The following is a 24,250-nucleotide window of genomic DNA, read 5'->3' as shown; positions in this document are numbered from 1 at the left end:
ATCAACGCTGTAAACATATCCATCTCCCCCAAAAGCTTCTTTCCACTCTATTTATTACTTTACTTTTTTAATTTTTTAATTTTTTGTGATAGAAACACTGAAATAAGAGCTACCCTCTTAACAGATTTTTAAGTATGCTGTACAGGCATTGTGCTGTACAGATCCCTAAGCCTTAATCATCTTGGATCACTGAAACTTTGTACCCTTTAACTAACATCTCCCCACTTCCCCCTCCTCTAGCCCCTGGCAACCATTGTTCTGTTCTCAGCCTCTGAGTTTGACTATTTTAAATTCCTCATGTAAGTGGGATCATATAGTATTTGTTCTTCTGTGTCTGGCTTATTTCATTTTAGCATAATGTTCTCCAAATTCACCCATGTTGTCACAAATGACAGCATTTCCAGTGGGATTGCTAGATCAAATGGTAGTTCTATTTTTAATTTCTCAAGGAATCTTCATACTGTTTTCCATAGTGGCTACATCAGCTTACATTCCTACTAACAGTTGCAAAATTTCCCTTTTCTCCACACCCTTACCAACACTTGTTATCTTCTTTTTTGGTAATAGCCATGCTAGCAGGGGTGAAGTGATGTCTCAGTATGGTTTTAATTTGCATTTTCTTGATTATTAGTCATATTGAGCACCTTTCTATGTCCCTGTTGGCCATTTCAGTGTCTGTTTGGGAGAAATATCTATTCAAGTCCTTTGCCCATTTTTAAATTAGGTGATTGTTTGTTTGTTTAGCTCTGAAGTTGTATGAATGTCTTACGTCTTTTGGATATTAATCACGTTTATGAATTTCAGACATTTTTTCATTACATGGGTTGCCTTTTCACTTGTTGTTGAAAAGGTTGTTGTTTCTTTTACCTGTATTTTTGGCATTATATTCAAGAAATCATTGCCAAAGCTACAAGGCTTTTCCCCTATGTTTTCTTCTGGAGTTTGAAGTTTTATGTTTGCTTTAATCCATTTTGAGTTGATCTTTGTATGTGGTGTAAGAGTCCAATTTCATTCTTTTGCATGTAAGTATCCAATTTTCCTAGCACTATTTATTGAAGAGAATATCCTTCCCCCATTGTGTATTCTTAGCGTCCTAATTGAAGATCAGTTGACCAGATGCATGTAGGTTTATTTCTGGGCACTCTGTTCTGTTCTATTGGTCTATATGTCTGTTTTTATCCCAATACCATGTTGTTTTGTTTTTTGTAGCTTTGTAACATATTTTGTAACCAGGAACTGTGATGCCTCCAGCTTTGTTATTCTTGCCTAAAGTTGCTTTGGCTGTTTGGAGTCCTTTGTGGTTCCATAATACATTTTAGGGTTGTTTTTTCTATTTTTATAAAAAATACCATTGGGATTTTGATAGGGATTGCACTGAATCTGCAGATTGCTTTAGAAAGTATGGACATTTTAACAATATTAATTCTTCTAGCCCGTAAACATGGACTGTCTTCCCATTTAAAAAGTCTTCTAAAATGTCTTTCATCAGTGTTTTTCAGTTTTTAGATTTCACCTCCTTGGCAAAGTTTATTCCTAAATATTTAGGGTTTTTTTTTTTTGAAATGCTATTGTAGATAGGATTGTTTCCTTGATTTTCGTTGGAGATAGTTTGTTGTTAGTGTACAGAAATGCAACTAATTTTTGTATGTTGATTTTGTATCCTGCAACTTTATTGAATTCATTTATTAGTTCTAAGAGTTATTTTATGGCATTCTTTAGGGTTTCTACATATAAGATCATGTCACCTGCAAACAGTTAATTTTACTTCTTCCTTTCCAATTTGGATGCCTTTTCTTTCTCTTTCTTGCCTAATTGCTCTCTTTAGGATGTCCAATTAGTCTGTTGAATAGGAGTGGCAAGAGTAGGCATCCTTGCTCTGTTCCAAATCTTTGGGAAAAACTTTCAGGTTTTCACCATTGAAGATGATGTTAGCTGTGGGCTTTTCGTGTATGTTCTTTATTATGTTGAGGTAAGTTTCTTTCATACTTTGTTGAAAGTTTTTGTCATGAATGAGTGTTGAATTTTGTCAGATGCTTTTTCTGTACCTATTGTGACAATGATGTGAGTTTTATCCTTCATTCTGTTCATGTAGTGTATCAGATTGATTGATTTGCATATATGTTGAACCATTCTTGCATCCCTGGGATAAATCCCACTTTGTCATGTTTTATGATCCTTTTAATGTACTGTTGAACTCAATTTGCTAATATTTGCTGAGGATTTGTGCATCCATGTTCATCAGGGCTATTGGCCTGTAATTTTCTTTTCTTGTGGTGTCTTTGTCTGGCTTTGGTATCAGGGTGATGCTGGTCTCATAAAATGAGTTTGAAGATGTTCCTGCTTCAAGTTTTTTAGAAGTTTAAGGATTAGCGTTAATTCTTCTTTAAATGTTTGGTAGAATTCACCAGTAAATTCATCTGATGAAGCTACCTAGCCCTGGGCTTTTCTTTGTTGGGAAGTTTTTGATTACTGTTTACTGATTCAGTCACCTTATGTGTTATGGTCTGTTCAAGCTCTCTGTTCTTGATTCAGACTTGGTAGTTTTTAATGTTTATAGGAGTTTATTCATTTCTTCTAGATTGTCCAATTTATTGGCATATAATTGTTCATAATACGATCTTTTTTGATTTCTGTAGCATCAGTTGCAATGTTTCCTTTCACTTCTGTTTTTAGTATTTTGTGTCTTTTCTTTTTCTTAGTCTAGCTAAGGGTTTGTCACTTTTGTTTATCTTTTCAAAAAAACCAACTTTCAGTTTTGTTGGTTTTTTGTTTTCTGTTTCATTTATATCTACGTTAATCTTTATTGTTACTTTTCTTCTGCTAACTGTGGATTTGGTTTGCTTTTTTTCTAATGTAAAATTAGGCTACTTACTTGAGCTCTTTCTTTTGTAGAAAGAATGTAGGCACTTATTGCTATAAAATTCCTTCTTAGTACTTCTTTTGCTGCATCCTGTAAGTTTTGGTATGTTGTATTTTTATTTTCATTTGTCTCTAGATATTTTCTAATTTCCCTTTTGACTTTTTAACCCAATGTTTGTTCAAAAGAATGCTTCTAATTTTCATATATTTGAATCCGCATTTTCTTGCTGTTACTGATACTTGGTTTCATTTTATTGTGGTTGGATAAGATGCTTGGGGTGATTTCAGCCTTCTTAAATTTTTTAATACTTGTTTTGTGACCTACCATGTGATCATAGATAATGTTCCATGTACACTTGAGAAGATGTGTTCTACTGTTGGTAGGTGGAATGTTCTTGTATATGTCATTAGTTTTATTTGGTTTATAGTTTGTTCAAGTCTGTTGTTTTTCTTATGGATTTTCTTTCTGGTTTTTCCATCCATTATTGAAAGTAGGGGTACTGAATCTCTTGTTATTATTGTATTGACATCTGTTTCTCCATTCAGATCTGTTAATCTGTTTCTCCATTCAGATCTGTTAATGTTTGCTTTATATATTTAGGTGCTCTGATGTTGAGTACATATATATTTGTAATTGTTACATCTTCCAGTTCAGTTATTTTGTTATATAAAGACTTTTGTCTTTTGTAACGTTGAAGTCCTTTTTGTCTTAAAGTCTGTTTTGTTTGATATAAGTATAATTCATCCCTGCCTTCTTTTGGTTACTATCTGCATGGAATATTTCCATGTCTTTGCTTTCAGTCTGTTTATGTCCTTACATATAAAGTGAGTTTCTTGTGGACAGCATATAGTTGGATCTTGTTGTTTCATCCATTCAGCTACTCTGTGTCTTTTGATTGTGGAGTTTAATACATTTATATTTTATATACTTTATTCTTAAGCCCCAAAGTGACTCTGAGTTCACTTACATCCTGTTTTGTGGATGGGGAAACTGAGGCTTTGAAAGCTTAAAAAATTTGCTTTCCATATCACACTGATTATAATGGTGGGGTTGAAATTTGAACCCTATCTCTGTGGCTCAGGCTTTTAACCCCTGCTTATTCCTTAGAAAGGACAGGACATTTGGACTGAGCCTTAAGAATGGAGGCTTGTAAAGTGGAGCTAAGAAGGAGGAGTGCTTCAGGCAGAAGTGTGGGCCTGTGAAGAGGGAGCAGTGCATAGTGGTTCTGGGAAGTGGCAGACAACATGGTATGACCTGAATGTAGAGCATTCGGGGGTATTTGGTAGTAGAAGATGGGACAGAAAGTTAGGGCAGGAGCCTGTGGAGATTGGAAGCTGTGCCAAAGAGTTGGCCTTCATTTAAAGTCAGTAATTTTCTTCTGGAGGGAATTTGCACATTAAGAGTGTAACTCTGGTGGTACCAATAGAATTTTTGGCTATTTTTGTCTCATTGTAGAAATTTTGGAAGGCACAAGTTAAAAAAATATCTTAGCACCTAATGGCGATCACAGGGATTTATTGTGCCCTAAAGAGAGCCAGTGAGAGTAGGGGCCAGAGGACCAGTGAGGGCTGCTAGTGCTGGGATGTCCTACAGGCAGGATGCAGCGATTACCAGGCCAGCAATAGAGGAGTAGGGAGTCCTCAAGTCTGATGTTTCTCACTTAAGGTACCTGGATAGAGATATTTGTTCCGATTGTAGCTACAACTGTTTGGGGTAGGGTGTGGTGGGGTGAGTGGGGGTTAAGGTAAGTTTAATTTTATTCATATTGGGTTTGTTGGTTGCAGGGAGGTAAGTCTAGAAAGGAATTGTTAGAAATAAGAAGTGTAGAACTGTAACTTAGGGCAAGGAGAGCTAGAAATGAACGGTTTGGAGTCAGCTACTGAGTAGAGGGCAAAGAAAGGAGGGTGGAACCCTGAGAAGTCACTGATACTTGAAAGCAAAAGCACAGTGCATGCTCCCAGGAGGGGGGACTAGGGAAGATCAGAGAATTGAGGGGAGAGTAAAAAAGAAAAAATGCAGCTTCTTGGAAACCCAGGTTAGCGCCTTAAAGGGCCCAGAGGAGCCAGCATTGGGATAGGGGGCAAGCCGAGAGGACTCACAGAAGGCTGCCACTGATGCCCTGGGAGCTCTTTCCAGGGAGTGGTGGAGACAGAGGCCGGATAACCAGTTCTGGTTATGGAGTGACTGGGAGTGAAGTAGTGAAGGGTGGGGACCACTCTTTCAAGAATTTTGATGGGAAAGAGAGTAGGAAGAAAGATAAGGTGGTGACTTGAATGGAGTTGAGAAGGTTTGTTCCCTTTTTAAAAAAAAGGTTGATAATGATTTGAGTAATTTTGAAGGTAGGGTAAAGCGGATTTACCTAGGGGAGAGAGAGAGACTGATAAAGCAGGGTAACAAGGTGATTACAGCACTGGTGCTAGTCAGGCAGATGTGGGTTCTAAGTCTGGCTTTGCCACTCACTGAGGGTAGGATTTTGATCCCAGCCTTGGTGGACACATTTATTGTTGAGCCCATTGTAATCACGGTGTGGGGCTGTAATGAAGGTTAAGTCGGGTAGTAGATGTGTATTATGAGACACTGAGCTAGTATGTCAGTGAGCCTTTGGTAAGTTGCACTGCTGTAATTTTTGTTATTATTTGACAGGGGATGGATTGAAAACAGCAGGCATATGGTAAGGGTGGCTCTAGATGGAGCTGTCTGAAGTGACTGGAAGAGGATGGGAGGAGGTTTCAGTTTTTCCTGAGTTAGGGTGGGTTCCAGGATAAGGGGGCCAGGCAAGGGGATGATAAGGGAATATGATAAGGGTGGTAAAGATGTGCTGTCACAGTGGCACAGGGGGCCACTGTAGCATGAGGGAGTGCCACTAGGGGCATAGTGACTACAGATAAGAAATAGGCTGTGGGACAGCAATAGGGGCTGTAGCTGAAATGTTATCATGGCACCAGCTGCACGGCCTTGTGGCTGCACCCAGCAGCAGTTGGCAGCCTAGAAGGAGGAGTAGAGAAGGCAGGAGGGCTGTTTTCATCCAGGGATGGGTATGGATTGACAGGGTGAGGGAGGAGTGCAGAAGGATGGGTTAGAGGGAGTACTTTACTGGTGAGCAGGTTATTGAAGTGATGGCAGCAGAGGCTCGCCAGCCTGGAGAAAAGCACATGGTCAGAAATTGGAAACCTTAACAGGTTTAATGTAGAGATAGGTGCTGTGTAGAAGAACAAGGAATTGTGTTTTGGAGTTTCACATATTAAAAGTGGTGGAATACTAGGTGCCGGCAAGATCTGGGTAAGGGCCAGTGTTGGAGGTGGGGGGCCTGGGTGGGGTTGGGTGATAGCTTTCCTAGTGGGAATTTGACAAGAGTGGGGAGACCAGGATGTATGCTTCTTGGGGTGCTAGATGCTTAAAGTCACGTTTTGTATTTCTCAGGAGGTTTTGGGGTGGTCCTACTTAGAGGAAAAGAAGTGTGGAGTGGACTAACTTTTCAAAGACCTTGGTTAGCTTGAACAGGGGTGAGGACACCGACTAGAATGGGTTGCACAGCCACAGGCCAGAGAGAGCCGTTGTTTAGATAAAAAAAATCAAACTTGCGGTGCTGCCTGAAGTTCTTTGTCACAGTCATCAAGAACAGAGGAATTCATAACAAAGCTTCCCTGGATTATGGCCTGTTCTCTGCATGGCCATCCCTGGGCCCATCTAAGTGCCAAGAGCCTTGTATTTGAGGAGAGAATGGGCAGGTGGGGGAGAAATGGTTCCTTCCTGGAGAGCCCCTAGGTTGTTGGATATTTACATCGATGTCTCACGGTGATGTTCAACTCTCATATTCTCCAGTTCTGAGAAGGTAGAAACAGGTTATAGAGAAATGGAAATGTGATGTGAGTAGGTGGGGCTTTCTTTTTTTTTTTTTTTAACTAAATATGCCTGTTCTACTTGACCCATGCCAGTTACTTATAGCTCAGCCTCCTCCTCATTAACTTTGTACTTCACCGAGTAAAGAATTCCACATTAAACCCTGTTGATGGCCATTGAGGTGTCTTCTGTTTTTCACTGTTGGCCAAAAATACCACAGTTAATGGCCTTGTACACACTCCCAGGACTATTTCAGTTTGTTTTTTCTCATTTGAGATTTGTTTCCTCAATGCTGTGTTGTGGCAGTGAACTCCACTTGGAATACATTCTCTAGTTTGGAAACGTGATTTCCAGCGTGTGCTCTGTTTATTTTGATTCAGTCCTGTAATAACAATATGGATTTCACGGAGGCCACTGCACTGGGGTCCCAGCTGCGCTCACTGGACTGGGTGTGTGAAAGCCTCAAGAGCTTTTTTGAAGGCTTTGCTGATGGCGCTGGGAAATGGGGACGCCTCTGGGGTTGTGCAGGGATTTACATAAAAACTGAAAGAGCCGTGGTGCCCCAGGCACCTGGGGTGTAACTTCGTTCCTCTCTGGCTTCTCTCTGTTGTTCTTCGAGCCTTCCTTGTGTGAGCTGGAAGGACTCTGGTGAGGTCGCAAGCCCCTCCCTTTCTTGAGGCTGGGGATAGGACACCCAAACCCTGCCCGACGCAACCCCAGCTCCAGAGTCTTCCTTTCAAGTCCCCAGCAAAGTTCACACAGCGCCCTCGCCCAGATCCCTGCCTGCAAGCCAGACATTCCAGCCACTGGCCTGTAAAGCTGCCCATTTCACAAACACCTCAAAGGAATGTGGTTTTGAATGGAGATCACCTTCTTGGCCAATTTGGAGCTTGGGAGAAAAGAGCTGCCGTTGGAAACAATTAGCTGGTTTTGTGGTCTGTTACTTGTAAGGCTGGTTGACTGCTGGGCTGAGCTTGGAGGTTGTATTCCCCACTGGGAGGGCTCGAGCTGGGAGAACTAGCCCTACTCTCTTGTGTGTGTTTGTGGTTTTAACTGAGCTGCCCCCCAAAGTGCGTCTCTCTTGGCTGCCTGGCCAAGGCCTGGAAGGAGTTGGTGTTGGTTCCTGCCCGCAGCTGTTACTGGACAGTGCGGTTGCCTTTTATTTAATGCCACCCACTCTCATTCTCCCCACTGCCTGAGAGAGAAACGAATGCTCTGTTTTAATTTTGAGATGCTGATTTGGTACAAAGAGTTAAGTGAAGAGGCTGGGGTAGAGGCAGAAGAGGGGCATGAGGTGGAATTTGTTGGACAATCTGGTGTCTTTTCTCTGGCCATAGGGAAGGTACTTAGAGAATCAGTCTCTTTCTTTCTATACACACACGCACGCACACATGCATGCACACACGCTCCTTAGATTTCTCTGACATGTTAACACCAGGGAGGGTGAAGGACAGGAGTTCCATATGGACTGTAACCATGACCTTGTCTTTCTTGGATATGGGTTCTCAATATGGTATTCATAAATGTGCTTCAGGATGTCCACAACCCCCTGAAATTGTCTGCAGGGGGTTGTGTGTTCACATATTTCTTGAGAGAGGGTTCATAGCTTTCATCAGATTCTCAGAGAGTTCTCTGAATCCCGAGAGGAAAGAATCCCTGCTTTGGGGTTTGACTCTTGAACTAACAGTAGGAAAAGCAGTAACTGGCATTCAGTGGGCTCCAAGCACACACCAGGCACTGCTCAGCACTTTACGTGCATTGTATTTCATTTGAGCGAGGAGAGTATTATGATTATCCTTCTCTGACTGTTGAGGAGGTAGAGGCACCAAGATTTAGCACATTAGACTCGGAATGATGCAATTTACAAATTGGGAGCTGGGACTTTAACACAGACAGTCTGATTCTGGAACTCTGAGCCTTTTCTTGGTAGGGCCTCCACGCCAAGTCAGGTGGCTCCATAATGACTCTGAGATGTAGTCGACTTTAGAGTTCCTTTCCTTTCTTTGCTTCACTGCCTAAATTCTAGGATAGGCTTCCACTGGCCCTGATTGGCACTGTTACCTACCTGGTTTCCACATCTCTGGAGGACTAGGGAAGAAGACTGTCTTTGGGAAGTCGAATCTGTTTAATTTTGAATCTTAGTTCTATGACCCAGTTGTCCTCTGGGTCCAGAAATCCGTGGCCCTTGCCACAGGGTTACTGTGAGCATAAAATAAGATGATCATGTATCTCAAAGAACTTTGAAAGCAATGAACGCTCTAAGATTCTATGTCGGGATCCTGACATCTGTATTCTCTTGAAGAGAGTAGGCAGCTTCAGGCCTGAGAAGGACAGCAGCCTCCTGGTCCAAAGGGTAGAAGATCTGGGACTGTTTGTCTAAGCTGCCTGTGGTCAAAAGTACGCTCTGGACAGAAGAGGTGGTGATGTAACTGGACTGTGTGTGTGTATTGGAAAATCCCTCTTTGCTCTTTCCTCATTTCAGGTTTGTCCTTTGAGTCAAGTCAAATATTTATCGGGCATTTCTGAGTACAAAAGTAGTGTATGAGAGACTTGTGAAGGATGCAGGAGTGGAGCCCCTTTCCTTATGGAGTGTGGAGTCTCATTGAAGAGCAAGGGCGGCATGTGTGTGTCTGAAGGGAGGAGTGTGGTAAGTTCGAGTGCAGACCACAGTCGGTGCTGCCTGGAGGATTTCAGGAGAGATAGGTAACTCGGCTGGAAGAAAGAAAGCAGGCAGATGGGTTGAAGAATCTGGACATTTTGGTCAGTGGAGGAGAGGGTGATGGTGCCAGGTTGGTGATGAACACTGAGCAGACTAGAGGGTCTGATCGCAAGATAGGGAGGCCCGGGAGTTACTGGGAGATTCTCCTTGGTATGAGGAAGATCGATCTCTTGATGGATGTTCAGGATGGGTCAGAGGGGACCTAGATGCCAGTCAGCTTCTTTGTACAGGCTCTGAGTATTTTGTTTCTGTAGCTCAAATGAAAATTAAGTGTGTTATTGACAGTGATTTTCAAACAGTTGGGCCGGAATGGGCAGACCACACGCCTTGTTTTCCTTGTTGGACTTGCTGCGTGGGGTTTGGATCAGAGTAGTGGGAAGATCACATGTTGTTACTTCTCCATTTCTTTATCCTCTTGTCCCACACACACAGCCACCCCTTGACCATAGATTGAGTATTGAAAGTCCTTACTTTTTACTTAGTTGGTGGCATTGGAGAGAGTTAGTCTCTGTAATAGAGTCTAATTTTAGGTAATGGTTTCCACTTCCTCAAGCACCAGCCTTTTTATTCGAGTTGCTAATATCTTCTTCCTTTCCTTTCTGGGTGTGCCCTGTTGTAAAGTTGCTAATGATCAATATTTTGACTACAAGCTAGCAGTTGTGAGGAGCCTGTATCATCCACAAATGGAATTATCACCACTTATGTACTTGAAAATAGGTTTTTAGGTCAAAAACAAAAACAAAAACAACTGTTTAGACCTTTCTGAACAGCCCCACTGTGCTCTTTCGCTAATGTTTTTCTGCTTCCCTTTTCAACATACCAGGGGGTGGGTGGGGATTGGCCCAGTTCAGCCCCAGTGGTGTGTCTGTTCTGGTCCTAAGGTTCCTCAGAGACTCATTGGTTACAGCAGTGAGGATGGTCAGAGAATACTTCAAAGGGAGCCTGCCTCATGCCATACAGAGAGGCAGTTGCCTTTACTTTTTCCAAAACTGAGGTGAACCATTTCTAGGGGAGAGGGATGGGTAGGCAGTCTAGAGCAGGGTTGGCAGCTTTTATTTTATACTTTCCGAGTTTCTATATTGTTTGGATGTTTTTCACCAAGAGCTTTTTATAACAATAATGTAAAAATTATAATACAATAATAATAAAAATAATGTAAAAATTGAGTTATGGTACTACGAGGTTAGGTAATTAAATACAGTTGGAGAATAGACTGGAATTAGAGGTTCCAGTTTTTATTACAGTTTATTTTATGTTAATACAGTTTATTACATTTGCTAGCTTTATGACTGACTTTCCTCTGGTCTGGAGTCCAAGCAGAAGGATACCCTTAACTCCAGGTTGTAGGTATTCAGTTCGTGTCTCACCTCAAATGGCAAACCGGATTGTGGATTCTGCAAGGAGCATCCTCAACAAGTTTATACCTGATATCTATATCTACACAGACCACATGAAAGGAGTCAACTCTGGGAAGTAAGTGTCTGTGCATTTTTAGAGCCCGATTCTGCAGCCACCGTGGTGTTTTTCATGCTTCTGTTCTGATTGAAGCTGAAGTTGCCAGCTCAGAGGTTGGGCTGCCAGAGGAAGAATGAGTCAGAATTCTTTTCCTTCCAACTTATTGCCATTGTCACTAATAGTCATCTTTTGAGCGCCTGTCACATGGAAAGCATCACAGTGCCCAGTGTTGGATGAGGAGGGGTTGAGAGGCCAGCCTAGGGGAATTAAAACCCAGCTATTAATAAACAGTGCTTCAAGCTTTAAATCCCTTCTGTACTCTGTTCCCATAGAAAATTAAAGTCAACAAGTTCTTCCACCCTGAGTAAATAACAGTTTGGGGCAAAAAAATCCTTTGTTGGTCTGAGCGCCAGTTGGCTTCTCTCTCCATCAAGGGGAACAACACCCTAAGAGCCAAAGAAAGTTGTTATTGCAGATTTGAGTTTGGTTTAGTTAAAGCCCTAGCGGAAAACCTCACTTCAGAAAATAAAAAGTTAATGATGATCTGTGTAATGAAAATATCTGTTTTAGGCTTTAGTTATATATTTAGAAACCAGTAAGTTAGAGAAGCAATTAAAAACTAATTTTTTAATTATGGAAATGTTCGGTATACAAAAAAGTTGAAAGGATAATTCAGTGAACACCTGCCTATTCCTACTGCTTGTAGTTAATGAATATTTTGCCAAATTTGCTTTTCTTTTGTGTGGATTTTTGGGGTCTTTTTGTTTGTTTGTTTTTGCTGAACCATTTCAGTGTGAATGACAGTATCATTACGCTTTGATTCTTAAGTTTTCAGGTTGCGTCTTTGAAAAAATGAGAACATCAGAGACTGACTTTGGTAGGTTAAGAAATCAGTTTTTTCTTAAGTAGTGCTAGAGCTCATCTTTTTTCGTAGCTCTTCCATCTGAGCTTTTAACTTCAGTAAAAGAAGGAAAGAGAGTAAAGGAGGGGCTGAGTGTGTTATGGGGTCTCTGACCTTCATGAAGCCCAAGGGAGAGATGAAGGTGATTTTAGGAATGTGGTGCTTGTTCACAGTCCAAAGCAACAGAGGTGGCAGTGTCAGAGGTTACAGTTGGGAAAGGGTTTGTGTGCAGAGCAGGGAGTCAGAAAGGTCAGTGATGGTCCCAAACCTTTGGTGTATTGCTCAAATACATTGGTGTTTTCCTCCTTCATACCATGGGAGTGATAACACCTGCCTCCCTAGGTTTACCATAAAGATTAAAAGATCATATCTGTCAGCCAGTAGTGCAATGCCTGGCACATAGCAGGTGCTGCAGAAAAGGGAACTGCTAATGCCATTCTCTCCTTTCTCTTCCCTTCTTGGCCACAGGTCTGGATTTAAGGGGAGAGAGGTTACCAGGGGTAGGGGAGGGTGAGTAGCAGCAGCTCTGAATGGCCTGATCTCCATAGTGTCTCATCTGTCTGGCCTCTTGCTTGACCAGAGGGTAGCAAGAATGAGGGCCGAGCTGCCCTAGCTATCATATGGGTTTTTCTAATAGCATTGTCTCAGCTGACCCTAATGCTAGTCCGGGCCCATGCTTGCTAATAGCAAATAGGAAGCTCACACACGGATCCCAGATGTGGGTATGACTTAGCCCCGTGGGTCATCTACTCCAAGCTCCACTTAAAAAATTACATATAAAACCAATGCATGTTGTTAAGTTTGTGTTTAGCTCTCTGAATCTCAAGTTACAGTTGACAAAGGGTGATCTTCGTTCTCCATTATGACACTATAAAGTCATGGTTGGGTGTTTTCCTCTGGTAATTCAGTGAAGTATCCACTCAGGTTAGGCGTACTGAAGTCTAGGAGTGAGAGTTTATATTGTGGCTGTGGCCTAGAACCTTGGGGGCCAGCAGTTCTTGGTGGCCTGTGTCAGCTCTTTGTCCAGCACACATTTGTCCAGTGTGATCCCATTTTGATTCTCATCATCACGACTTCTTGAAAAATCTAGTCCTATACCGAAGTTTTAAAGGCTGTCATTTGCAAACTGTACTAATGCACATCTTCAGTGAGTCACCTGGTGACCAGATGCTTTGTGGCCATAACTTGAAATAGGCCTGATAACACACGTACCCCAAATTGTGGAGGGGAAATTGAAGTGACATACATAGAGCGTAGTATGTTATCATGTTGTTTTCTGTAAAACTAATACGATATCAAATGGAACAATCTTGATTAAACATAAAGTGTATTGTAATAAAAAGTACACGCACCTCAAAAGTTTCACATGGATGGAAGAATTCGGAAGTTCTTAGGAAAGACAGGTAAGTGTGTTAGAGCAGTGATAGTAGCCTCTCTCCTGGTTCTCCCTCCCTCCACTGTGTGCTTCTGCCCCTACTGATGAGCGGGGTGCCCCTTCCTGCCTCCTGGTCGGGTGACTCATAGGCAACTTGAGATTATGCTTTAAACGTCCCATGGTGATGCTGGGGGGTACAGTGTTAAGTTGTTAAGCGTGACTCAGAGTGCCCTGGAAACTCTGTTCTTACTGCATGTTCTTCCCTTGGCAGGTGTTAATTAACCTTTGGCTACATAGACAATCAATTTTTTTTAAAGAAATTAAGGACTGACCAATAAATTCCCTCCCTATCATGAGCTCATAGCACATATTTGAAACATTATTAATTTTACTTGTAGTTTTTGTGAAACAAATATTTTGACTAGTTTTGTGCTAAACGCATAGAAAATGCTTCATGAACATGTATCCTGAATTGCGTTAAAGTAGGCAGGTCTGTGTTGTGATTGCATGTGAAGTGTACTGCTAGGCAGTATGTCTATTTGATCCTTGAACGGCACTAGGGTTAGGAGTGCTGACCCTCGTGCAGTCGAAAGCCCGAGTATGACTTACAGTCATCCTCCATATCCGTGTATTGTGGTTCCTCCACATTCTCAGATTCAGCCACCTTAGGATCATGCAGTACTGTGGTACGTGTTTAGTGAAGAAAATCATTGCATATAAGTGGACCTACGCAATTCAAACCCGTGTTAAAGGGTCAGCTGAATTTATTTTAAAGGCACTGGGCAAGGTAGATGTGAATTGTCAACTCTGGAAATTTTGTGGAGAGGTGCTCGTTCTTATTGTTTGTGGACTGATTTTATTTTGCATCAAACTGATTGTCACTAAGCCTCATGAGAGCAGGAACTCTTGTGTTTACCACAGTGCCCCAGTTCCTGGGTGCATGAAAGCTTTGCACCAACAAACATTTGGAGTCTGGGAGATCTGCATTTAAAATGCATCTCAGTCTCTTTCTAGCTGTGTGGATTTGGTGCAGGTTGCTTGATTTCTCTGTTTCCTCAGTTGTAAGATGGGGGTGGTAATATTTACTCTGCAGAGTAGTGTCAAGCCCCTAGCTCAGAAACTGGTGGGAAGTAGGTGCTTGATAATTGGTAGCCCTTGTTAGTGTTGCTGTCAGTGTTGATTGTTACAGACTCCCACAGTAGGATCTTTTACAGTGTAGGAGTGGGGGAAGGGAGGGCTAATAGGAAAAGCAAATTTGTATTTCCTTCTGTTTGGCCATGTGTGCCCTCACTGCATCACGTACAATTCCAGAGTAAGCGAGTAGGAACTCTAGTAAGGCCTGAAGTAACCAGAGAGAGTACCAACAGAAAGATGTTTTTTCTCTATTCTTTCTTTTTACTGATGAATGTGAACCTGACTTCATTAGTGTTACTCAGTGTCTGTGCCTTTGAATCTCCAGGTCTCCGGGCTTTGGGCTGTCTCTGGTTGCTGAGACCACCAACGGCACCTTCCTCAGTGCTGAACTGGCCTCCAACCCCCAGGGCCAGGGAGCAGCGGTGCTTCCCGAGGACCTGGGCAGGAACTGTGCCAAGCTGCTGCTCGAAGAAATCTATAGGGTATGTCCTCAGCCTCTGCAGGTCTGGGAGGGGAGCCACCAGAAAGCAGTTCCTTGTCTCTCGTTTTTATTCCTTAGCAACTTTCTTCCTCTTCCAAGCTCTTCAGTCAAGGAATTAACCTATTCCTGCCCATTAAACAATTTAGCATTAACTAGTTTAGTGGGTTGGCTAAACGAGCCAATGAGCAGAGATCCATTCCCACTGGTGTGGGACACAGGGCAGGTAAGTTTCAATTGGGAGGGCAAAGAACCGAAATGGTGTCATACAGGAGAGAGAAGGTAAAAATGAAGCATGTTAGATGGAGACTGGCCAATTGAAGAGCACACACCATCCTGATCAAAGCAGATACCGTCTCTCAGCCCTCCATTCATTGCCATAGGTGAGTGGGGGCTCATGCTTTTCACATTTTTCAAGAAGCTGGAAGTCTGGATTTGCATGTGACAATTAATTCAGATAGGAAACAGTGTCAACAGGCTAGATTTTGCAGGGTGTTCTGGAGCACAGAAGTATGTCTGGGAAAGTTAGGCCTGTGTTAGCATGGTAGGGAGCTTGGGAAGATGAGAACATGGGACAAAGAAAAGGTGACACAATGCTGAAGACCGGATGCACCACTTACCGCTTTACTTCTGCAGCTCCGCTGGTGGAACACAGCTCAGGCCAGCCTGGCCCGACCAGTCCTCAGTTGCCACAGTCCTTTCTCTTCTGATCTGTATGAGCAATGTGCACATCTGCACACACACACACTTTACTCTGTTTCCCAGAGATAGTTGAGATGACTCCAAATAAGCAAGGAAGAACTTGGGGAGAAGGAGAGATGTTGGCAAGAGAAATAAGGTGAAGCTGCCTGATAATTCATGCTTTAGGAGACCGTACATCAGAAATTGACACATTGTGACTGACTATACTTCAATTAAAAAAAACAAAAAACAAGTCTATATACTTGGTGTTAGAGGAGTGTCGCAAATCCTGCTCCAAGATTTCTGTTAGTCTGCACTGTTTTTTTTCTGCCTCAGGAAGGTGAAACCTTTTCCTTGACATGCAGAAAATCCAGGACAGGCTCCAGGGATGGTTTTTCCTCTGCTGTGTATGCATGCTAGGGCCCACATTCTTGAACTGAGCATCAGCAAGAACTGCACTGTCGTTTCTCAGTATCCGTTGGGGGTTGGTTCCAGGACCCCTTTGCCCCACTATGGATATCAAATTCCATGAATGCTCAGGTCATCCACATAAAACGGCATGGTATATTTTGTCTCTTCCCTCCTCCCAGTATCCACAGCTTCTGTATCTGCTAATTCAGTCAATGGAAATTAAACATCATTTGCGATTGGTTAAACCAGTGGATGTGGAGGGCTGACTGTGCTCTGGGTGATTTGCTATTGGATGGTGTGTAGTGTTTGTAAATCGTCTGTTCTCCAGCTAAAAAGCAGAAGTGCCTTTCTTCTTTGTTCTTACCTTTGTATTTATTCTCAGTTGCTAGATATCTCTGTGGTTCTTTCCTGAAGTCTTCAAGGATGTTTTGCTATGTTTAAAGTAGCAAAAATCAAATGTGAACCCAGTGAAATAAACCCACTAAGGCAGGTACAGTGGTAGTTTTGTTAGTTCTTCCTTTTGCCACTGTAATTTTTTTTTTTTTTAATGGAGGTACTGGTGATTTAACCCAGGACCTCACACATTCTAAGCATGCACTCTACCACGGAGCTATACCCCACCCCCCAGTAATTTATTTATCACTGTAGCAGGGTCATGGGTATTGATCCCTGCACAGGTCTTACTAAGGAAAACAGCTTATCTTCACAGTCTGTTCCCCTGATCCGAGTCAGCATTCTTTTAAATGTCTCATTGGTTGCAAGATGCAGTAGGTAAAAATGAACTGTTTCAGAGTTCACTAAAATTTCCAGCTTATGTAATGTCCATCTAGTTAAATGGAAGACAGCCTATAACTGTGTCATCAGTAGAGTGACCCTATCCCTGCTACTCACCATTCAGCTAGGAAATGGCAGAGGAAGGAAATTTCCTATCATATGAAATCCCCCCAATGGAGGAAGTATCTTCTCACAATTCTAGTGTGGTCAAGATCTGTCCTCAGCTTTTTTGTTGCTAAATCAGTCCAATGTTTGATGCTAAATTTAGTGATTTTTTGAAAGATGAGTAGTAATTAAAAGTTGGGAATTAATGATTAAGAGGTTGCCCTGTCAGTTACTTAGTTCAAGAAGTTAGTCACCTAAACATTTGTGAGGAAAGGCTTTGCAGGAGATAACGTGGGTCCCTCAGCCCATATTGTCTGATTCAAGTTTCCCTGCCTTGGTCCTGTGGTGGTTGGCAGGCCCTCTCTTTGACTGTGGGGATGCATCCATTTCTTTCCAGTAGACCTGGGAGAATAGGATGCATCGCATTGCAGAACAACCTAATGGGAGCCTACAGGCACAGCTGGAATGTGGGTTTTATATCCCTGTAATAGCAGATTATAAACTGCAAGGTGAAAGCACAGTCAAGAGAGAACACATGCAGTCTGAATTAGGTTGTTTTACTCTATTTTTTTACTCTAGTTAAGTTCTACTCTAAACCATTTCATTGGCCTGGACCAAGCTTTTTTGTTTTAGATCATTACGAAAACTTCCTTTGTTTGTGTGTGTGATCTTTAATTGCTAAAAGGATGAAAATGCCTCGTGTTTTTTGTGAATAATTCTTTATAAGTCTGTGATGTGACATGGTTTAAGTAGGTAATAAAAATCCACCTCCTTTGAAGGTACTGTTTATTATTACCAAAGTTTTAATCCTCTGATCTAATTATGTCTCATCAGTTACCAAGCCCTCTTGACTCCCTTCCAGGCTTTCTGGAACTGCCCTTCCTACCCATCTCTTGCTGCCTCCATCTGCTACTCTCCTCCCTGTCACCCCCTCCTCCCTTGATACGCACTCTGGCTCTCCCTACTTACAGAGGGGAAATCCTTTCCAAATCATCTCCAGCATCCTCTTCAGTCTAAATTTCTTCCTAACACTGATCTTGTCTTGTTACTCCTGTACTCAGAGACCTTCACCAGCTTCTCACTTTCCCAAGATAAAGTCACAACCCTTGACTCAGTTAGAAAAGCCCTACATCAGGCTTCTGGCTCCACCTTTTCCCTGCAGTTTCACATGCTTCTCCTCCACAGAGAGCATGCAGCCACTTTCAGGCTGACCTCCTGGCTGCTTCCTTACCTACTGCGTCCTGTGTCCCCCATCCTCCTTCTCTTCCTCCCTCTCTAAATCCTGCTCATTGCTCCACGGCCAGCTCAAGTCCCCACCTCCCCACAGCCTTCCTCTGGTGCCAGGTGAGTGAGCACTCCTCCCCCTGCCCACCTTGGCAGTCCCCGTGCCCACAGCTGCTTCATAGCCTTATCCTAACCTTAAATTATTATTGGTTCCTGCTCATTGTCTCTTCTTTGTAGAGAGGTTGAAGCCACTCGGCACAAGGATTGCATCCTCTGCTGTGAGTGTGGCCCCACCTCTCCTTCCTCGGTATCCTGTACACAGACCCTAATATATTTATTGCACCAAAATATTGGTCTACTACATAATAAAAATAATTGAGAATGGCAGAATAATGACATAGCGATAGGAAGCAGAGACTGAAGAGAACAATTTAATTTTAGACAGTCTTATGAAAGGGAGCGAGTTCTCTAAAACACAGTTTTTTTGGTCCTTACATTCTCCATGGGTCAAGTTTTCCTTCTAGATGGAAATAAACATGTTATAACTCTTCTTGTCCTAAAATTTGCTAAATGAGATAAATACTTACTGTCCTTTATTAACTCAGAAAAGAGCAAACAGTAGGATCCACCCCCGATTTCCCTACTCTGTGTCATATGTGGGGCCTGACAGTAGAGGATGAGTGTCTACACCTGAGAATGGATGTATTCCCTACCCTTACAGGCATTAAAAAGGAGAGAGGTGTATCCACCTAAGCAGCAGTGGACGACCACCTGTGCCGTTCCGAGTCTGGGAGAGCCTAGCCTTGGACAGTGACGTACCGTGATCGGAAACTGGGTTTCTTGTGACACGTGCAAAATGTGTGGAGATTCGAAGTCATCCTGCTTTCATTATGTACAGCATAGGTTTGAATTGTTTTTAAAAAAGTTATCCCAGAGAGAATGATCCAAGACAAAGGTAGTCTTTAGGGCACAAATGGAAACACTCATCACATAGAAGCAAAACGACTGAAATGGTTAAGAAATTCAATACTGAAAGAAGAAAGGCAGCCCAAGCAGTTGTACCTCAGGAGAAAGTTTTTGGAAGGAATCCTTTTCTGCTTTTTGATTTGGAAGGAAAAAGTGGGGGGAAATAATGCATAAGTAATAGGAAAGGAGGGATCTGACTTGAGCACTTCTTCAGCTTTAAGGCACCTGGGAAGAGATAAAGAGGGACATCTCATGTCCCGTGGCAGGCAGTTTCTGAACGTAACTGAACAAGTGCTGTAGGTGACACTCTTGAGGGGAAAGGTCCTGTTGTGTTAGAGTAGCTGTGGTGATCTGACATTAGATAAACAGAAGCAGCATTCACTTACCCCTTGGTAATTAACTATATATTTCCCATAAATGTCTATGCTTTTTTGCTTATATGTCCTGCTACTGCTTTAACTATGAAGAAAAAGTTTAATTGTTCACTAGATATACCTCAGTAAATGTAAATGTCTGTTCATTGTGTTAGTGTCGGCTATTACAATTGTTTTGATTAACTGTTCAACCCCTTGAAGTTAGTGGATAGGAGGGTTACTCTTTAAAAGACACTTACCCAGTTTTCTTATTGTTTGAACTTTGCAATCTGCTCTTCTGTGGGTTGATACTTTAGGCATCTGTGTCTGTTTTTTCCCCCTCTGTTTTGTTGGTTTTCCATTATCTGGTTGGTATAATGATTAATCTTTGAAGTGTTTCTGTTTATAGGGTGGATGTGTGGACTCGACCAACCAAAGCCTGGCTCTGCTGCTCATGACCCTTGGACAGCAGGATGTTTCCAAAGTCCTCCTTGGCCCACTCTCTCCCTACACGTGAGTTATCTTCTTTCAGCCTCCTTATGCTGTCCAGTTTAATCCTCCAGTTGCATAAAATGACACCAGTGTTGAACTGAGCACCATCCTGTGAACATCTACATGTACTCATCCTTAAGTGCACTGGAGGTTGTCACTTCCACCTGGTGTTTAATGAGGATTTTGCCTTCCTTTCTTTCCTTCCTGTCATTCCCATGTCATTCAGGATGCATGATATATATTGGAAAGTTCTTTTGTCTGTGCTTTAGATCTTGTTTCCATTTTGGAGGTTAACTCCTGCTTCTGTTATAGCTTGGGTATTGTTATTAGTATTTTAAATCTCTGTTTTCCCTAGCCATGGCTAAAGGAACTGCCTTTTTGTCCAAGAGGCAAAGTCCATAGTAACACCACTGGACTAGGAGGGAAATGCGGAGGTGAGTTTGAGGCTGTGGGATGTTATCAGAAGTTGACTGCTGGAGTATTAAAGCAGGCACTCTCCAAAAAGAGCAGATCCTCATAAAGTCTTGAATTCTAAACAGCACAGTGAAAGAAGCATTCCCACTGATAGTAAACGAGGTTGCTGAGAACAGTTTGTTTGAGCACTGACATCTGTGTGTACATGTGTCTGTATACTGGAAGATCATTCTGTGGCTACCTGTGGGTGTGGAGTTGGGAAGCGGGCCTTGGGTAGGAGGAAATATTCAAGTAGACATGAGACTGAACTGTCCTTTTTCGGTTATCATGGTACCGATGCTGTATATCTGAAAGGTACAGTACTGTGATAACTGAAGAATGGTGGTGCCATCACATTGAGAAAGGGGCGGGCACCACAGAGAGCACAGTGTACCATTGCACCATGGTGTTGGGTATGTAGAAACCACAGCTTGAAAAAGATTCATTTGGAGGCTTTTTTTGCCCCCTGTAAAGGTGGTGGTGGAAGATTTTTTTTTTTTTTGAACAAGGGTATGGAAGAGAATACATTCTTTTAGCAGTGGGGGAAGACTGATAAACAGGAAACTGGTGAGGACAACATTATCTCCTGATAACTTGTGTAAAGTATTGCACAGGACAGGAAGCCTGAAATTGGGTAATCTTAAATGGCACACTGACATCAGGAATCAACATTGCAAAGATAGACTTTGCAGTTAAGGCACTTGGAGAGGTGGTGAGGACTGGGAGCACAGCACCCTAAGAGCAGAGGCTGGCTTCCCATCCAGAGTTTGCTGGAAGCGCCTGATAGCTGTGTGACCACCACGGTCCCCTTCGACTTGTTAGCTGGCCTCGTGCTGCTTTCCCAATCTCTACTTCAGGGCAGTGGAAGACCTGACTGCTCGTATGGCATAAGATGGTGTCTAGAAATGTGTGTGGTCATGGGGCATGGGGTTTGGCAGAACATTATGTGAAAAATGGAATGTATATTTTTATTTTTCCTTGACACTTTTTTTGGGGAGAGTTGGTTTTTTTTTTTTTTTCTTTCTTTCTTTCTTTTCTTTTCTTTTATTAGAGTTTTGTTTGTTTGTTTGCTTGTTTTTGTTTTTGGCTACACGGCCTTGTATCATCTTTTTTAGCAGCAGTGGAGACAGTCAAGATGTGACTGGATATTTTTTTAAAGTTTCTGTGTCTTTGACACACCCCCTCACTAAACATGAATTACAGGGTCTTGTCTTGCAGAAACCTTGCCTAAAATCACACATCTCATGGGAAAACAAAGTGGTCTGCTCTGAATGGAGCTTTATAGGAATGGGGCAGATTGCAAATTTATGTACTTTGAGGCCTGAGGCTGGGGCTTCGGGACAATCTTCCTCTGGCTTACCTGCTTCCCGGGGCTTCCTGTAAGAGAGGTGGCCACAGACTGGGAGAGGGCAGCCTCCCTTCTTGTGCAAGCTAGCACGGGGAGGGGAAGGGAGCTTCTTTTTGAAAGCTCTATCAGTTGGGACCTTTCCTGCCCTTATTCACTGTAGAAGGCTCCAGAGGCCCAGAGTGATGAAGGGCATAGGTGGGAATAAATATGTAGGATGTTAGGAAAGGCAAAGTAATCATCACATGTTTGAGTGCAGTTAAGGGTGAAAAGGAGACAGAATTCACAGTCAGGATGATGGTAGCAGGGGAACAGCTTATCTTAGTTGAATTCAAAAGCTTTGGAGCCCAAACTAGCACACTTATTTTTATGTCCAGTTGAAGTCATAAAAAACTGTTTTCTATAACCTCAGATTCATGAAGAAAACCAGAAGCAAGACCCTCCTTGGTCTAAAGAAATGTTGTTTTTTCTGGCAGTTTGCACACTTTGATTTGTATAAATAGTTTTTTAAATGTCTGTTTACAGAGCACTGGGATTAAGGAGGATGGTTTTTTTTTCCTGCAGTGTTGCTTTCAAACCCTTTCTGGAAAATAAGGATCTCTCTGTTCTTCCCTTTTCCTCTTCTCTCTGTCTTACTGCTAGAGCTGACTGGTAGTGGTTTTCTGTGTTACTTGACAAAGTAAGCCTGTTTGTGTGAAGTTCTTTGGGAAGGCCAGAGATAGATAGATAGATATATAGATAGATACATAGATTTTTGTTTTGTTTTGTTTTTTGGTTTTTTTTTTTTAGTAGAGTAGAATAGTATTGAATAACATGCTGGTCTATGGAGAATCTATTTCTGTAAAATTTGTGGTTTACAGTTGGTGATGGTGGTTCTCCTTTCCCCTCAAAAAAGCTTAATTTTACAGTTTAGGGAGGATTTATACTTTATTTAAAAGAAGGATTATGTATCAGGGAGCGTCTTAATTAGCACTTTCAGAAATTGTTTCCGGTGCAAGATTGCAGTTACCAGGGCATTCTGCATTCTGCCAGTGACAGGTGTTGGCATCCAGCCCATCTGGACTGGAGTCCATCTCTACCCCACAGCTCTGGGAGACCACGGACAAGGGGTTTGGCATCTCTGGGCCTCAGTCTCCTCTGTAGAGGCATGAATGGTCCTAACTCAAGGGCTTGTGGAGATGGAGCAAGGCTTGAACGAGGTCAGATACTTAGTGTTCCCAGCAGCACCCGGCGGAGCTCGTCAGTGCTGAGTGTGCTGGGAAGTCCAGTCTCCTGCTGTGGTCACTGAACCCAGGAGGCCTGGTGAACTGGCTTTGGGCGATCTGAGGCCGGAAATTGGCTGCACATTTGCCTACTCAGCTGTCTCTAAATCTGTATCCACTGATTTTTAAATTTACAACTAATTTCCTGCAGTCACATTACTAAACAAACTGCACACATCTTATTTACTGATCCTGAGAATTCTGTGAGTAGGTGGTTATTTAATGACACTTTTGGCCAGATGTCGTTTTAAGCATGCTACAAATACAAACTCATTCAGTTTTCATGATAACCCCACAAGGGTGATTAAAGGCAGGTACTGCTATACACTCCATTTTATAGGTGAGGGGATTGAGACACAGAGAAATTGAGTCACTGGGACCCAGGACACACAGTCAACAAGTGGGTTCAGACTCCGATGTCTTGTCCAGAGTCCGTGCTTCCCTGACCCATGTGCTCTTCAATAAGATCTGGGATTCAGTCCATTCTCTTGGACTCCAGGCACCTCCATGCCTGAGCCGGGAGGCCATGCTGCATCTTTCAAGAGTCCTCGTTTCAAATTTTCGTAAAATCATCTCCTTCTGTCTTTAGCTGTAAGTATAAAATAAGCCATGTCACTTTGTTTTATTCTGGCTTTAATAAATGCCCTCTGTCCACTACTTGTGAAGTGCTGGGGTCCTTGTTAAACACCGACTGAGTGGGGTTGTTGGCTCACCTGCTCTGTCTCAGTGATGTAAAGATAATTGAGATGATGCACAGGAAGACTGGGACCTGCTGGCTGAGCCTGCTGCTTTTGGGGTACTATTGCCTAAATACTCTTCAGGAGCTGACACAACACCACTCACCTTACATCTGGGAAGCCCTGTCATCTTTATTATGCTGTTTGAGCCCCAGAAAATATTTGGCATACAGTGAAAACAAGTGATATCCTATCCTTATTTTTCATATGAAAAAGAGAGGTCAGTCACCTGTTCATAGTGAGTTCTTGGCTGAACAGGGCCCATGTCTCCTGAGAGTGCAGCCAGCCTGGCTCTCTGTGTCCTGCTGCCTTTATAACTGAATGTAATAACTTTATTCCTGAAGCAGAGATCAGCTGCGCTTCAGGAAAGCTGCTCTTTGGCAGAAAAAGCACCACCAGCATATTTAAAAGCTATTATGTAGTGACTACAGGGGGCCCCACTGAGCAGATTCTCTTCCCACCCTCAGATCTCACCCCCAGATCTTCCATCCTCTGAACTTGCACAGCAATTCCTTAGACCTGAGAGGTAGGTAACCCCAGTGTCCAAGAGGATTGGTGGAGCAGGAGGCAGGACCCTCTGTCTTGGTTTGTGTCTGTGAAACTGCCAGAGAGAGCCCCACCGTGATCTCTCACACCTCTCCAGCAGGCTTCAGACAGGGGACCTGGTAAGAGGGGCTGTATTTAA

The 24,250-nt window shown here is 42.6% G+C and overlaps 1 protein-coding gene and 1 long non-coding RNA gene across 8 annotated transcripts in view; one reads left to right on the top strand and one right to left on the bottom strand.

The window, feature by feature from the left end:
• The window catches only part of RCL1 (RNA terminal phosphate cyclase like 1), a 111,652-nt gene that overhangs the window by 49,046 nt on the left and 38,356 nt on the right, over positions 1-24,250 (top strand). For 4 of the 7 annotated variants that reach the window (XM_032477730.1, XM_032477732.1, XM_032477729.1 and 1 more), the window contains 3 exons: positions 10,767-10,892; positions 14,610-14,766; positions 19,686-19,789. In XM_032477730.1, the coding sequence (XP_032333621.1) occupies positions 10,767-10,892; positions 14,610-14,766; positions 19,686-19,789 (387 nt within the window). Of the gene's footprint in view, positions 1-9,195; positions 9,348-10,683; positions 10,893-14,609; positions 14,767-19,685; positions 19,790-20,123; positions 20,291-24,250 lie in introns of those variants that run through there. The other 3 variants (XM_032477731.1, XM_014560494.2, XM_014560485.2) reach the window with 3 other exon arrangements.
• Positions 10,196-22,575, bottom strand: LOC116663125. Its single transcript, XR_004319177.1, has 3 exons — positions 22,493-22,575; positions 18,252-18,256; positions 10,196-10,207 (listed from the first exon to the last, which is right to left on the bottom strand). It is a non-coding gene; the product is annotated as an uncharacterized LOC116663125 (long non-coding RNA).

This window comes from Camelus ferus, chromosome 4, assembly GCF_009834535.1.
Source record: "Camelus ferus isolate YT-003-E chromosome 4, BCGSAC_Cfer_1.0, whole genome shotgun sequence".
Lineage (NCBI taxonomy): Eukaryota > Metazoa > Chordata > Mammalia > Artiodactyla > Camelidae > Camelus > Camelus ferus.
Note: the sequence above shows the minus strand (reverse complement) of the source record. Positions and strands in the feature narration are given on the sequence as shown.